General features: G+C 36.6%; 3 protein-coding genes across 3 annotated transcripts; 2 read left to right on the forward strand and 1 right to left on the reverse strand.

The window, feature by feature from the left end:
- LOC18783417 (vacuolar-processing enzyme) lies at positions 5,426–8,000 on the forward strand. Its single transcript, XM_007216092.1, has 9 exons — positions 5,426–5,635; positions 5,730–5,894; positions 5,990–6,146; positions 6,450–6,538; positions 6,669–6,865; positions 7,010–7,058; positions 7,216–7,401; positions 7,530–7,736; positions 7,851–8,000. The coding sequence occupies exons 1-9, from the start codon at positions 5,426–5,428 to the stop codon at positions 7,998–8,000; spliced, it is 1,410 nt and encodes a 469-aa protein (XP_007216154.1).
- On the forward strand, positions 10,056–12,518 carry LOC18782801 (vacuolar-processing enzyme). The gene is made up of 9 exons (XM_020559237.1): positions 10,056–10,226; positions 10,325–10,481; positions 10,685–10,773; positions 10,894–10,959; positions 11,293–11,423; positions 11,570–11,618; positions 11,757–11,948; positions 12,059–12,283; positions 12,369–12,518. Exons 1-9 carry the CDS (start codon positions 10,056–10,058, stop codon positions 12,516–12,518), a joined length of 1,230 nt encoding a protein of 409 aa, XP_020414826.1.
- LOC18782875 (protein HAPLESS 2) lies at positions 12,814–14,593 on the reverse strand. The gene is made up of 4 exons (XM_007216687.2): positions 14,556–14,593; positions 14,241–14,391; positions 13,523–13,623; positions 12,814–13,380 (listed from the first exon to the last, which is right to left on the reverse strand). The coding sequence occupies exons 2-4, from the start codon at positions 14,336–14,338 to the stop codon at positions 12,875–12,877; spliced, it is 705 nt and encodes a 234-aa protein (XP_007216749.1). The 5' UTR covers positions 14,339–14,391; positions 14,556–14,593; the 3' UTR covers positions 12,814–12,874.

A 16,234-nucleotide genomic window follows, 5' to 3' on the forward strand; every position in this document is an offset into this window, starting at 1 on the left:
TGCACATTCACCTGGCCTATTAACTTTCATGAAACGGGGAATTTTTTTTTTGTCAAAATTTTCATGAAACGGAGATAGCATAGTAAAAATTCATACCATAATATAAAAATAGGTGATTTTGCATATATATCATCTGGCCTACTAACTTTTATGAAACAGATATAGTACAATTTTGCTATTTTTGACCAATAACGCTATGACATGTGTGATAACACTTTCAGATGGTATAGTATTATTAGTCGTTGCAACTAAAATTTTCTCCTATTTTGGGGTGTGCATTTACCAAACAAAAAAAGAATTTAGCAATTTACCACCCAAACTTCAATTTCAGTGCTAATATGCCACTTAAGTTAACTTCTCTTAAAAGTTATGTCGAAACCATTAGATGACATGCACATGAGTCTTTTGTTAAGGGCATGTATGTCAATGTAACACTAAAAAAAATATGTGCCTAAAATATTAAAATTTTAAACCTATTTCTATAATTTTCTAAAATAAATAATATTAAACTATTAAATTATGAGTAATGCTACGCTTACCACATTTTTATCCAACATTTCTATACCACATGATGTGGCATGTCCATATCATATGCCACACCAATTAAATCAATGAAGTATATTTTAATAAAGAAAAAAAAAGATGTTAATTGCATTAATTAGCTGATGTGGTATGTACACATCAGCTGCCACATCATATTGTATAAAATTATGAGCGATCACAAATGGTCTCTGCCATTAGGTTCCGTCAAAAACTATGTTAGTTTGCTGACGTGGCATATATATATATATATATATATATATTACAAAACGTCACTGAGGTTTCACATACCTATCACAAATGGTCCCTACGAAATTTTTTTAATTTTTTAATTTACCGGATTAGACTTCTCCCGACGAAAACTACCTCTGCCGAATTGTTTATTCCCTTTTCCCAGGTACAGAGAAAGCATGTCTATGAACTTAGACAGTCCATTTTAACTGGTGATAATGAAAGTTGTTCCCAGCACATATTCCAGTAAGTTTCTGAGTCTCACCAACTTCTTTCTCGCCGCCATCTAATTTATCACCCAAATATAGTAGCATTTTGTGTGTTACTTAAACTTCTTAATTAATAAACACTCACTATTCTAAACATTGTGTCCGTAGCTCAAATGCATTGCTATATTTTGAACTAGAATACAGTAGGTAATCAGTTTACAATAGCATGCTTGTTCGTACAGATACTTGGATATCGGGGAAAAATTCAAAGCAATAGACATGGAGAAAAATGGTTTTACCTGGTCTAAGGAAGATTGTTGAAAACTGAGTCATATCACCTAAAGGTAGCTGAGAGGATCAGTATATATTACAATCTGAAGCATAGGAAAATTTGAGGTTGCTAAGTGTGACAACATCCAAAACAAATTATCAATGTATGAATGCCTTTGTGTTAAAAATAAATTATGGATGGTGTGCTGATACATTATTATCCTTGTCCTGCATTTCCTGGTTTGTTTGACATAAATTCTCATGGAATGGATATTCTCCAACTGAACAACTAATGCACGACTAAATCATGACATTCAGCCACTAATCATGACTCCATGACAACTTGGACTCTCCGATTAACTAGCAACTAAACAACCGAGTCCCTAAACAATAGGACTTCCACAACTTAACAAGATAATCATAAACCTAATAAATAGAATGATAAATATTCTTTACAAAGCAGCGGCAAAGCACCCAAGAGGCCGTAGTTGCAGGCTTGCAGTAAACCACACCAAGTAAGAAGCATTGAATTTCCATCTATATATTATTGTCTTTAAAATTTAAATAAAATTGTACCAAAACAAAACGGCATGAAATATGTCATAGGATAGGATCCATTAATTAATTAAAGCGCTGAACAAGAGGGCGGTCTATTTGGGCGGCGCTAGGCTGGTCTAGGAAGCGCCAGACGGGTCTAGGCGGCGCTAGGCGGGTCTGGCTGCCAGGGTGGGTCTGGTTCTTTTCTTTTGTTCTTTAAGCCTACTGCCTAGCGATTTTTCAAACTTATGCACTGCAGGGCTGGTCTAGGTGGCACTGGAAGGGTCTGGGCGGCGCTGGGAGGGTCTGGGAGGCGCTAGGCAGGTCTGGGCGGAGCTAGGCGGGTCTAGGCGGCGCTAGGCGGGTCTGGGTGCCAAGGTGGGTCTGGGTGCCAAGGTGGGTCTGGTTCTTTTCTATTGTTCTTTTATCCTACCGCCCGGCCATTTTTCAAACTTCATCTATCTTTGCTGAGGCCTTGTGCATTAACTGAGGAGCCCGACTTATGTCCCTTAATTGTGTACTGTGTGCTGTGGCTGTAATTTCAAAACTCTACACATCCCCACTTGTTGAAAGCATTCCCTCATGTTGCAGTTGCCTAAATCAACAATTCCAAGCTTTGTTGAGAGATTCCCAAAGAAAACAGGAAGCGTGGCATTTAATGGATTACCTTCCAAGCTGATCATCGACAAATTTGTAAGACTAGTCAAACAAGAGAGAGTTTTTTTTACCGGAATAGAAGCATCAACCGTCAAATTATTCCACTGTAAGTTAAGCCACTGAAGGTTTGTAAAGCCACAGAGTGTCGTAGGAATAAAACCGAAAAATGATTGGAGATAAATCTGGGGATGGTTCCACTGAGCTTATTATCTCCTACAAGAAGTTGTTGCAGGTCTACATTGCCATAATTTAGATGGAAGTGGACCATCAAGTTGGTTGTTACCCAAACCCAGCTGTTGCATACTAGGAAGACGCTCACATATGTTGTCTGGAAGATTACCAATCTAGAAGAGAGAGATTTCAATATATACTCATGGTGGCAAAGGATGGACAGTTCAAGTTGCTTGGTCACATATTAGTTATCAGAAATACAAGAACGAGGTTGAAATTCGTCCCAACTTATTTTGGTTAATATATAAATTTACATTAATTAATTAAAGGATCCTCGAGCAGCAGCAAAGCACCTAACTGAAGAGATATTTCTTGGATTTAATAGCAGTATAGCCGTGCGGCCATACCCATTTTACACGTGGCGAGGCGGCGCTAGGCGCAGGCGGAGGCGGGTCCTCTTTTTATTTTATTTTATAAATCGTATAGCCGAGCGGCTAATTTATAAAAATAGAATAGCCGCGCGGCTATACCATGGTTTTTAATTAAAAATATTATAGCCGCGCGGCTAGACTATTTTTGTCGCGTGCCATTGATCAGGTTTCTGAGTACCAATGTTGGGAGCAGAAGCAGAGGGCGGTTACGTTCGAGCCCAATGTTTGTGAGGAAAAAAAGCACCGCCATTGAAACCCAAGAGCCCTCTTCTCCTAAAGTCATGTGCATGGAGGAGGTCCGAATCCGACAGTCCTCCAAGCAAGGCGGGTTTCCCCTAAGAGCCCGGCGGACCGGAGCTCCGACCTTACGACGGTGTAAATGGATCCAAAATCCCCTGCTTTGCAGCCATTTTCCAGGGAAGTATAGGTCAAAAGCGAATGGGGTTTTGTCGAATTCGAGAGGGAGTAAGTCGGGGACCGCAAGGGAGAAGAAGAACAACAATGGCGGAGGCTTTATGGCAAGTAAAAGTTCTGCGAGCGGCTATAGTCGGGTTGTTTAAAATAAAAAAGGTATAGCCGAGCGGCTATACTACATTTTATTTCAAAATAGTATAGCCGCGCGGCTATACTATTTCGACACGTGGTGAAGCGTGTCCTAGGCGCTCAGAAGCTGGTCTTTTTTTAAAATAGTATAGCCGCGCGGCGATACTCGGAGTTTTTTTTTAAAACAGTATAGCCGGCCGGCTAGACCTGTTGTGACACGTGGCGAAGCGGCGCTAGGCGCCCAGCAGGTGGTCCTTTTTTAATTATAAATAGTATAGCCGCACGGCTATACTGGGTGTTTTTTTTAAAATAACTGGAGTATAGCCGCTCGGCTACGGGGTTTTTAATTAAAACAAAGTATATCCGCGCGGCTATACGTGGGCATTTTGTTTTGAAAAAGTATAGCCGCCCGGCTATACCACGTATTTTATTATAAAAAAATAAAAGTAAGAAGGATCGGCTAATTAGTCAAATTAATTAAATCATAGTGGGCAGAAGGTTGGGTGTATTACAGTCTATAAAACCATCCTCTAATCTTGGTCTACATGGTTAAAATGTGAAACCTTGCTAAAAAGCTTCCCTAGCTATACAAACTATTTTTCCAGAATAGAAATTGAAATAGACATACCACCATACCAATTTTTTTAATTTTCAATTTGCATGTAATTCCAATGTGCTACACAGGCAAATATATCAACGAGCTAACTTCCATCATTCTTCAAGAACAAGAAATCGAATGACCACCACCTATCCTTTACATAGTAATTTAAATGTGTCACACAATAGTTTAGTTCGAATTAAAGGCGCATTAATTCCAATAAATAATCAGCACTGCATTAATTGAATGGAAAAAATTTGATCCAAATATGCGTGATTTAATTCATCGCCCATAGCTATTAATACATGTCAAGCAATTTGTGCACAAGCACATGGGGTGGCACCACATTGGAAAAGTGGGCCAAACTCTCCCCCTTCCCTTCCAAAACTGCCCCCATATAAACTTCCCCCTCCCTTCCCTAGCGAATGACAAAGAAAAGAAAAAGCAATTTGTGTACAAGTAATCCCCTCTTTTGAGTGATCCAAGATTATTTTGGACAATCCTTGTTAAGATGACCTATACTTATACCATTTTAAAATACTTAAATTTTTAGGTAATTAGCTCAAAACATCTAGTGCTCTCAACACGTTAAACTTTTTATAGTATCAAGATTTTCAAAAATTCGACATTGGTCCAGTTTTTAATTTATTTTTAATCACCATGATCAGTTTTTGTGTGAGGTTCGTAAATGAAAAATTGTTGCCTTAGTTCATTTGAGTTTGTAAGAACTAAGGCACTATGTTATGGGCCACGTCAAGGATCACAAAGCTGATGATGAAGAATATTAATTGGAGTGGGGTGATGAAACAATTGTTCTTCTACATTTAGACACTTCCTTCTTCAGCAAGTATATACGGGAGAGATTTAATCTCAACCGTTCATTGCAACCATAAAGCATGTATAAATCGAGTCCTTTGTTCATTGGAAGAGCATGTACTCACTGAGAACTTGAGTGAAATCTTTTTGAGCAATTCTTTGAAAATCTCTTGGTAAGATTTTTGGCCTTTTTCCTAGTTTCATTTCCTTTTTCTGAATATTCTTCAAGGCTGAGCTAGTGAGCTTTAGAGAGAGTTCTGAAGCGCTTCAATTTAAGCATAGTGCTCCTATACCATCAAAAGTACATTAAAATTGATCAACGTTACAACGTAACATACGTATATGTATGTGCATTAATTTGTCGACTTCTAATTACTAACACTAGCTATTCTATGTTTGTACAGGTGATCTTAATCTGCAGAATGGCTATTCTAAGTTGTGGAGTATTGCTATCCCTCGCTTTGCTAAGTTTGAGTATTGGAATTAACTTGTGCCTCCCTGAAAATGGAAAAGAAATAGATTTCAGTGCTCATGGTGAAAATGCCTCTCCAAGTACCACTAAGAAGGATAAGGGAAAAAGATGGGCAGTTCTAATTGCCGGGTCAAATGGTTACTACAACTATAGGCATCAGGTTTAAATTTGTCCAAATTTCATCATATATATATTATTCGTATCAAAGATTATGTTATGTTACTAATAGTACATTTAATTGTTTTTCCATGCAGGCTGATATATGCCATGCATACCAGATACTGAAAAAAGGTGGACTGAAAGATGAGAACATCATTGTTTTCATGTATGATGACATTGCGCATGACCCCGAAAACCCTAGACAAGGTGTCATCATCAACAAGCCAAAGGGCCATGATGTTTACAAAGGAGTTCCCAAGGTTTAATTTTTTTTATTTGATTTTAGTTTCTAACTAGTTTCTTTGATTAACATTGTTTTAACTGTAATGCAATTTCGTTTTTGTCTTTCCTGCAGGATTATACAGGGGCAGATGTTAACTCAAAAAATTTCTATGCTGTTATTCTTGGAAACAAAAGGAACCTCACTGGAGGTAGTGGCAAGGTTTTGAAAAGTGGTCCAAATGACCATGTTTTCATCTACTATGCAGACCATGGTTCTGCAGGATTACTTGGTTAGTAGCTTATTTTAATTACTTGGTTAGTAGCTTATTTTAATTAACTTTCAAAATATTTTGTTAATGAAATTGTATGTAATATGATCTTAGTAGAATCCCATAAATTTAGTAAAAAAAAGTTATTTTGTTTCTGGAGTTACATTTGTAATAACAAAGGAATAAGCATGCACATGATCCAATCAAGGAAGAACCAACTCTTGTTTTATGTAGAAGTTATTCTTAATTGAAAGAATAGGGAACAGGGTAACATTTCTGTGAAATTAGACATTGCGTTTACGTGTGAGTGGTATTTGTATCCAGGGATGCCTAGTGGGGATGATGCTGTTTATGCTAAAGATCTTATCCATGTGCTAAAGAAGAAGCATGCTTCTAAGGGTTTCAAAAGCATGGTAAGATTAATTTCCATTTCAATAGCAATTGATAAGGTTGTAGCCTTGCTACAGTTTACACTATCAATCTTTGCTGAATTTCAGTACTTTCTAAGGCTTTTATGCATTTATTTAAAAAAACCTATATCAGGTATTCTACGTCGAAGCTTGCGAGTCGGGGAGCATATTTGAGGGCCTCCTTCCAAATAAAATGAATATTTATGCTACTACCGCAGCAAATGCAGAAGAGAGTAGTTATGGAACATATTGTCCAGGTGAACCTGAAGTTCCTGAGGAGTATGATACCTGTTTGGGAGACTTGTATAGTATTTCCTGGTTGGAGGATTGGTAATGCAATGCTGTCCTTTATTAAGATGCTGTTATTCAGAGTACATTACTTTATCCGTTTCCAATATATTTTGAATCGAAGGCTCGTACTAATTACTTTGTTGTTTCGATGAATTTGGAACATATTGTGACATTTGAGAGCAGTGACAGCAATGATTTGCGCAAAGAAACTTTGGAGAAGCAATATGAAAGGGTAAAATATTGAAAACTTCTCACAGTTTTAGATATTTATGGAACTTTCATTACAATAGATGAACTATTTTGAAAATGTTTGTCAGATGCAAAACATAAAGTCTATGTATAATGCCAAGGAAAATTACAATAATATGGCCATCTTGACTAAATTACAGGTTCGAAGAAGAACAAATAAGTCTCATGTTATGCAGTATGGAGATATGAGCCATAGGAAAGAGTTCCTCTTCACTTACATGGGTGCAGATCTTGCGAACGATAGCTATACTTCCATCGGCGATATCTCTTCACCCTCAAGGGCTGTTAACCAACGTGACACAAACCTCCTTTATTTTCAGCACAAGGTTTCTGCTCTTAATTCCTAAACTTGAATATTTTTAAGTTTGCACAAACTTTCATATATTTTGATAATATGATTCTGCATTCAAAGTGTTTTTCTTATATCTACAAACCATTTGTCTTTGTTCTTCAGTTCCTTAGAGCTCCTGCCGGATCTCATGCAAAACTGGAAGCTCGAAAGCAGCTGCTTCATGAAATTGCTCATAGGAAACATGTGGACTATAGCATCCATAAAATAGGGGAGCTTTTGTTTGGATACCAGAAGAGCTCAAACGTATTGATGAACGGTAGGCCTCAGGGGCAACCTGTAGTAGACGATTGGGACTGCTTCAAGAAGTTTGTAAGTCCTCTATACAGACACACAATTTTTTTTGCTTATCTATTTTATTGTTTAATAAAAGTAAACCAGAAATCTTTATCTCTGAGATATTGATTTTGAGTTCTATCCGTGCAGCTGAGGATTTATAAGAACTACTGTGGACATCTATCAACATATGGAATGAAATACACACGAGCTATAGCCAACATATGCAATGCTGGGGTAACCCTGGAGAAAATGGTTGCAGCTTCTGATCAAGCTTGTTCCAAGAAACTCCATGTCTAGAACTTCCTTTCTTATCTGATGAAGTAAATAAACGGTTATATATATATATATGAATTTTATGTTGGTTTAATGTGGTTGATGTTGCAATAGTGTTTGTATGAAAATAAGAAATGAAAATTAATAAATAATGTTTCAAAAATGTGATGTCGTCTGTGTATCTGTAAAATCTAGCATTTAAACATATGTGACATTTCTGTGTCGGATAATACCTTTGCAAGCCATTAGTTGCTAATTAATGCTCTTTCAAGGCTAATCATATGAACCAAACTCTATAATAAAAGATGAGAATAAAACTAATTAAATAGCGAAAAAGTTCATCACTCTGAAGCTGACCAAGATCTTTATCAGTTCAGCAGCCAGTACAAGCTCTCAAGCCAAGAGCCTACTGATGTTTTCATTATCGTTCGCGAACATGTTTGGCATTAAAAGAAACAAGTACTTAAGGAATTCGATCAAGAAAACATGGAGACTCTGCAACCCAGATTAAGTGTTGACTCTTTCAATTGTTAATCTGGACTCTTGAATTGAAGAAGCTTTCTTCATTTCTTAAAAGTTTTCAGTTTCGTGTTTCTTGAGAAACAAAAATTGTCTGTTGGATTTTGTTTAAATGAGCTTCAATAAATGGTAATTGAGGAAAAGGAAGAATGTATTGGACTCATTCTCAAAGAAAGAAAGAAAGAAAGAAAATGTATGTTCTAATGACCTAATCCAACAAAAAAGGAAGTTATTAGACTTTTATCAAACAAACACATGTATCTTGTATCCACTTTTGCCTTATAAGAAAAGGTTACTCAAATTGTGAACAAATTGCTGTATTTCAAATGACTAGATAGAAGGTTCAAAGGATTTAACCAACACAACATCAACAAAACATTTATATTTGAAATCTCAAATTTCAATCGATGAACCCTTAAGAATCTTTTGCATTGTCACAAATTTTGTTGCCTGATTTCATCCTATAATCTTGTATATACTATTGACTTTATAACATGTTTCTTAACAAAACTTCACCAAGTAGACCTTATCCCTTCAGTCACAAAACTTCATCTCCAAGTAGACCTTATGCATATATTTGTTCGCGTCACATATCATATATCGGTTGTTACACATCAATTACTTTACTCACATAGTGACTAATTTCAATGTGTGACTGAAACGTCGGTGCGAAGAAGACACATAACAATATATATGTATATAATATAGTAAATTCATTAATGAAACAAATTATCCAGATATGCATAAAGTAACCTCAGGATTAGTTGAAATGTGGAGAAAATACATTAGTAGCATCTCACAGACTCATAATATTACTAATTAAGACAATAAAACATCCAAATTAATTTGTTTAATTTCTAAACGAAGAAAGGGAGATGGACTGTAGCGAAGGATCCTCTATCCTTTTCCTCTTTTTTTTTTTAATACTCATATTCTCCTGTTCTTTTAACTATCATGCATGAGATTTTATTTATTTTATATTTTTTAAAATGGGCTGCTAACTATGTAGTGCTCATATATCTACTCACTTCCTTGTTTAGCATGTATAGAAGATTTAATCTGAGCCGTTCATTTCAACCACAGAACTGTACAAATAGAGTACTTTGCAACATTGCAGAGACATTGTGAAAATTTCTTGGTAAGAGGTTTGGTCTTCCACATTAAATATTATCTCCTAGTTCATCTCCTTAATCATTCATCAAGGCTTCTTTGTACATTAACTATTTGTTAACCTCTAATTAAGCCTAAATTGTGTTTCTGCAGATCACCTTGTATAATCTGCACTGCAGAATGGCTAGGCAAAGTTGTGGAGCATTGATATTTCTTGCTTGTTTAAGTTTGACTGCTGGAAGCTTGTGCCTCCCTGTAAATGCAGCACACATAGACTCTATTACTCATGGTGATGATGGCTTTCCAAGTACCACCCAGGATAATGGAAAAAAATGGGCTGTTCTAGTTGTCGGGTCTAATGGTTACAGAATAGGCACCAGGTTTAATTTTGTCCAAATTTCATTATATAATATCAAGTGACCTTATCGTCGTTTATATAATTTTTGAAAAATGCAGGCTAATGTATGCCATGCATACCAAATACTGAAGAAAGGTGGACTGAAAGATGAGAACATCATTTTTTTCATGTATGATGATATTGCGTTCAACCCGGAAAATCCTAGACAAGGTGTCATCATCAACAAACCAAAAGGCCATGATGTTTATAAAGGAGTTCCCAAGGTTTATTTTATTTTTCTCAATTGGACTTCAGTTTCTAGCTGGTTTGTTAATAAGTTTAACATCCTTTAAACTGTAAGGTAACTTATATTTTTATGCAGGATTATACAGGGGATGACGTTAATGCAGACAATCTTTATGCCGTTATTCTTGCAAACAAAAGTACCCTCAGTGGAGGTAGTGGGAAGGTTCTGCGTAGCGGTCCAAATGACCATATTTTCATATATTACACTGACCATGGTGCTGCAGGATTACTTGGTTAGTAACTTTGTATTAAAGAAAATTGTATGCAACATGAGTTTCTTTCATTTTCCGATTGAAATATTTTAACAAAGCAATAAGCGTGCAAATCATAGTATGCAGGAAAAGAAAGTGGAAGTTTTTCTTATATTATAGTCTAGACTCACATTTCTATTAAATTATATAGTGCATATTACAGATGTTGTTATATTTACATTCAGGGATGCCTACTGGTACTCCTTCGGTTTTCACAATAGACCTCATAGATGTGCTCAAGAAGAAGCATGCTGCTAAAGGTTACAAAAGCATGGCAGGAATTTCCACTTCATCAGTAATTAATGTATAATCCATCCTCACTGAAGTTTTCGACTATTTTTTTGGGTGTACTTCTGCACTTATTAAGGTTTTATGAATTTGTTACACAAAATAGGTATTTTACCTTGAAGCTTGCGAGTCTAGGAGTATATTTGAAGGCCTCCTTCCAAAGAATGTAAGCAGTGGCGGAGCCAGGAATTTAAGTAAGAGGGGGCACCTTTAAAAATCACTTTCTTTTATGACAAATCAACCTAGTTTTTAATAAATTCCTAATTTTATCACTTTTCTCTATTTTTTTTCTTTACTTTTTGTGTGAATAACCTATCACTCTTTTATGACAACAAAATACATGCAATTCAAAAGAAATTTAGACATGAAAATGAAAGAGAAACAAAGAAAATAGTGGCCATTTAAGAATTTGTGAGGAATTTTATAATATTTGTACAATATACTAACATAAAATTGTATGTACCACAATATTTGAGAGGGGGCCAGTGCCCACCCTGGGCATGCACTGGCTCCGCCTACATCAGCAAATGCAGAAGAGGATGGGTATGCAACATACTGTCCTGGTCAACCTGGTATTCCTGCTGAGTATGATATCTGTTTGGGGGACTTGTTCAGTATTTCCTGGATAGAGGATTGGTATGCAATACTTTCATTATTAAGATGCTGTTATAGTTAAACAAAGTATACATTGCTTCATCAGTTTCCAACATGTTTTCGCTAAAAGGCTCGCACTGATTACTTTGTTGTTGTGGTGATTTCAGTACTTTCAAATTTGAGAGCAGTGACAAAAATGATTTGCGTAAAGAAACATTGGAGAAGCAATATGAAAGGGTAAACAATGACAATGTTTCAAACTTCTAAAGAATGATTGAACTTTCAATATAATAGATAAAATATTTGACATATGCATGTCAGATGGTGTAATGTCAAGGAGAATTAGAATAATATGACCATCTCGATAAATTACAGGTTCGAAGAAGAACAAATGATTCTCATGTTATGCAGTATGGAGATATGAGTCACAGAAAGGAGTTCCTCTTAACTTACATGGGTGCAGATCCTGCAAATGATAGCTACACTTCCATGGAAGATATCTCTTCACCATCAATCTCAAGGGTTGTTAACCAACGTGATGCAGACCTCCTTCATCTTCATCACAAGGTTTCTAGTACTATTTTATTCTAGGTTCTGAACTCTAGAAACATAGCAGGCCAGGCAAAAGAAGATTTTCTTTTTCTTATAGCTATCAACTATATCTCTTTATTCTTCAGTTCCACAAAGCTCCTACTGGCTCTCATACCAAACTGGAAGCCCGAAAGCAGCTGCTCGATGAAATTGCTCATAGGAAACTTGTGGACTACAGAATAAATAAAAAAATAGGGGAGCTTTTGTTTGGACATCAGAAGAGCTCAAAAGTGTTGCTTAATGTTAGGCCTCATGGGCAACCTCTAGTAGATGATTGGGATTGCTTCAAGATGCTTGAAAGTCCTTCTCCTGTAACTTCAACCATGAAATGATGGCAGATGCACTAGTGTTTGAGCTCATCTCTCAGATATTGATTTTGAATTCTTTTCCATGCAGATGAGGACTTACGAGAACAACTGTGGACCTTTATCAAATTATGGAATGAAATACGCACGAGCTATTGCCAACATGGCCAACGCTGGGGTAGCCATAGAGAATATGGCTGCAGCATCTGATCAAACTTGTTCTAAGAAACCCGATGTCTAGAACTTCCTTTCCGATCAAACGAAGTAAATAAGTAGTCATGCATATGGCTTTCAGGTTGCACTAGTGGGGTTGAGCTAGCTTGCTTTACATCAATAAATGTATGTATGAATTTGCAATAGTCTTTGTAGACAAATAAAAGTAAACAAAGAACCTTTCAAAAAATGTGGTGTAAACTGATATCTCATCTTCTGCCTCAAGTGGAGGAAAAAAGTTGGTCAATCACATTTCATATGCAACAATTGAAATTTCATATGCAACAATTGAAATTTCATATGTTCTTTTATTATAAGTCATATCTTAAATTCAACTAATTACAACCGTCATAATTTCAAAACCAATTTCAGAAACACAGACAATCACCTAAGTTTCCTCCTCTTCGATGTTCTAGCTTGCCTTCGAACATTTCTCACTTTTCTTAATCGAAGATGTCTCGAGCTTCTTGGCCTTTGGGATCTGCCCACAATGCGCACAGATCTTCCCCTAGACTTTAACCTTACATGGTGGTGACTACGAGTGCCGTGCCTACGTGATGGGTAAACAGAGCTCTGCAGCTTATCCTTTCTTCTCCTGCTGAGTGACTTCCGCTTTCTGCTGACATTTAACTCATGATAGTTATCCCACAAATCATTTTCCTCGCTTGAACTGTATCCTTGCTCAATGTCTCGAAATTGGCTGCGGCGGCGACGACGGTGACGACGGCGGTTTACCCTCTTAGTGTTCTTTAGTTTGTAACACAAGAAACAAGTAATATCTTCTAGTGCATACCAGTATGTCTCACATGCAGCCCAACACATCTTACAGAGGCTTTTTCCAATGCATTGGAATAACCCCAGTTTAAATAATAGATAGAAGAATAATAAAGCTGAAAGAAAGTGAAAAATATGAATAAGATACAAATCAACATTTCTGCAACTGAAGCTCATAACAAATGAACTTCCAAGGCTAGTCTGAGAAGCAAACTCTAACAAAAATAAGAAGAGTACAACTAAAGAAGAAGAAATTACTTATGTAGCAGAGGACCAAGATCATTAACAGTTTCAACAGACTGGAGACACATAGATGCTCAATAAAGCAACCGAAATCCCAGGGTCCTGAACACACATCCCTGCAGAATCAAACATATCATAGTAATATTAGCAGGGCAGTGAAGTATAATCCAAAGGTAAATCCATCATCCAGTCTCATCATCTATAGTTGAAAATGAATATGCACAAGCTCAGAAAAGTATTCAGCTAATTCCTATCTTGCAAAGGAGTATTTCCCCCTCCGATCGGCATCGATGCCTAGGAGGTTACATCTTTGAGGAAAACAAACAAGAACTAAGGGGAATGAAGGAGAATCTCAAAGCATGGTTTTGTTAGTTTAGTGCCAAACTGATAAAGAAAATCAAGAACTAGAAGATAATAAATAAGATTTCCTAAGATTAGCAGCTAAGAAAATGAAGTGCCTTGGCCTATAAGCTGCACCCATTTGGCAGGAAAAAGGAAGAAGTAAACAAGAAGTGTATTGCGAAGAAATGCCGGTCATGAAAGTAAGGAAAACATGTATGAACATCAGAGACTCATAGCAGGCCTCCAAGTTAGTGCAACACAAGAAACTATTGGAGATGAAATGAAGTCAACAAATCATAGTAATTTTCATCTGAAATTACGACATATGATATGATTGAACAGAACGATGGCCGGGCCGGCAATAAAAGAGAACATTTTCAGCAGAAATTACTCGCATGAGCCACCAAACATAGTCTTAAATGGAGCCAAGAACGCCTTCTCAAGTAGACCACCGACCCCATCTACAGCTTTACTGATGACATCCCCCATTGCAAGCAATAAAAGTTCAAATTCAAAAGAACGTGTTTATTTCTACCATCAAGCTGCACAACAATACACAAAATTGAATCCAAAAGTTATTAATTAAAGCAAAATAATACAAATTCAACAATAAAAACCCACAAAGTTCACCAAAAACAACAACAACAAAGGCGAAGGAAAAAATAAAGCAAAAGAAAGAAATTAACGGAGAACGCAAGGCAGGTACATGGAGAAGAAGAGAGCCTTGTCTGTCTTGGAGTTTCTCTCTTGTCGGATGTTTTGTGATTTTTAGCAGCAGATGGTGAGATTGGGTGGAGGTTTTTTTATTTTGTGACGAGGGAGGGAGGGAGGGAGGGAGGGGAATGAGAAACCGCTTCAACTCAACGGTCGGGAAATAAAATAAAATAGATTGAAAAATGGGAGTGGGCTGGCTGGGCCCATTTTCTATATTCCCGTGAAATAAGAGGTTGGCAAATGCCTCCATCCTAACCTCAAGGTAGTAGAAATAGTAGGGTATCGTGCTCGTAGATGTGAAAGGCAAAGAGAACATGCTATGCAACACTTGAAAGGAAAAGTGCCATCGACCATTGAATTTGTATGCTTGTAGTAGCAAGTGCAATGCTTAAATTATCTAGACGTTGTGTCGTGTTGTGTTGGAATTTATCAAAAACTATACACTAGTCACAACCAGATTTCCTCTTGCTCATTTCGCTCTCTTTAAAATCAATTTCTCATTCACTTCACTTGATTATGGTTTTGATCAAGTCTGAGGGAGGGCAACCCTCTTACTTTCTTTCTAGTGCCATCCCTTTTTGCATATAATGCACACGCCGTTGTTCTAGCTGCTTGGAGCATTGCTTTTTCCAAGCCTTGCAACTGAAAGGAAGAACTTGAAGAATAAGATGATCAGCTTAGCAATCAGACCTAGGAAAAGAAGGATATGCTACTTAGTATCTTTCTTTCATTAGATCTCTGAAAAAATTAGAACACGTTGCACATTCTTATTTAAGTTGTTGACCTGTGCTATTCATGATTTTTTATTTTTAATCATCAGGGGTGTTTTTGGTAGTTAAATACGGTGTTTTTAGTTAATTTAAAATTTTGATTTAAATATTAGAGTGTACTTAGATAATGAGTATTTATCAAAAATAGCCAAAATTTGGTCCCTAATTTCATAAATATCAGTTTCTATAAATATAAAAAAAATCAAATATAGCATAAAACACACTTAAAAAGACACAAATACCCTCAAAATTAAAACTCACATAAACCTAAAAAAGTTTCAAATTAAAATTGATTGCTTGCATCTCCGCACGAAACTCCTTCCCACCTTCTTTAACTAGCTTCTCAAATCCTTTCACTGCAATGAGTTTTTTTTCCCTATGTTTAAACTCCTTCTGTAAACTCTCTCAACGACCGTTTCCCAATTCTTGTTTGTGGTAGTAATGCCCATGGTAATTGGTCTCTTGAGGATGGGTATTAGATTGGTGTTGCTTTGAGTGTTGTTTAGAGTGTTACTTGTTATGATGCCGACCTTGAAGACAGCTGTGGTGGTCTTCTTGAGATCCCTTTTGACATGTCTGAGTGGCAAGTTTTGTTTGGCACAAATAATATTCACACCGAAGAAAATAGCAGCCCCACAATTCATCCTCAAGAGTATAGCCGATCGGCTATACGTTTGTATTATTACAAAATAGTATTGCTGCCCGGCTATATATTTTTTGACATTAGCGAAAAGGGCTCTAGGCAGTTCATTTTTTTAAATAAATAGTATAGCCGCGCGGCTATACATTTTTTACACGTGGCGAAACGGCCGCTAGGCGACAGGTGGTTCATTTTTTTAAAATAAAAATAGTATAGCCGAACGGCTATATTACGGTTTTTATTTAAAAAAAACAGTATAGC

Source organism: Prunus persica, chromosome G3, assembly GCF_000346465.2.
Source record: "Prunus persica cultivar Lovell chromosome G3, Prunus_persica_NCBIv2, whole genome shotgun sequence".
NCBI lineage: Eukaryota > Viridiplantae > Streptophyta > Magnoliopsida > Rosales > Rosaceae > Prunus > Prunus persica.

Bases quoted from the DNA above. Each gene is read 5' to 3' on its own strand.
- LOC18783417 (XM_007216092.1), top strand. From the start codon at position 5,426: ATGGCTATTCTAAGTTGTGGAGTATTGCTATCCCTCGCTTTGCTAAGT. The intron at 5,895-5,989 runs GTTTAATTTTTT...TCTTTCCTGCAG, and splicing joins TTTACAAAGGAGTTCCCAAG to GATTATACAGGGGCAGATGT. The intron at 7,402-7,529 runs GTTTCTGCTCTT...TTTGTTCTTCAG, and splicing joins TCCTTTATTTTCAGCACAAG to TTCCTTAGAGCTCCTGCCGG.
- LOC18782875 (XM_007216687.2), bottom strand. From the start codon at position 14,338: ATGGGGGATGTCATCAGTAAAGCTGTAGATGGGGTCGGTGGTCTACTT. The intron at 13,624-14,240 runs GTAATTTCTGCT...TTGATTCTGCAG, and splicing joins ATGTTTGGTGGCTCATGCGA to GGATGTGTGTTCAGGACCCT. The intron at 13,381-13,522 runs GTAATTTCTTCT...ACTTTCTTTCAG, and splicing joins CTTGGTCCTCTGCTACATAA to CTTTATTATTCTTCTATCTA.
- LOC18782801 (XM_020559237.1), top strand. From the start codon at position 10,056: ATGCAGGCTAATGTATGCCATGCATACCAAATACTGAAGAAAGGTGGA. The intron at 10,227-10,324 runs GTTTATTTTATT...ATTTTTATGCAG, and splicing joins TTTATAAAGGAGTTCCCAAG to GATTATACAGGGGATGACGT. The intron at 10,960-11,292 runs AGTGGCGGAGCC...CCTGGGCATGCA, and splicing joins TCCTTCCAAAGAATGTAAGC to CTGGCTCCGCCTACATCAGC.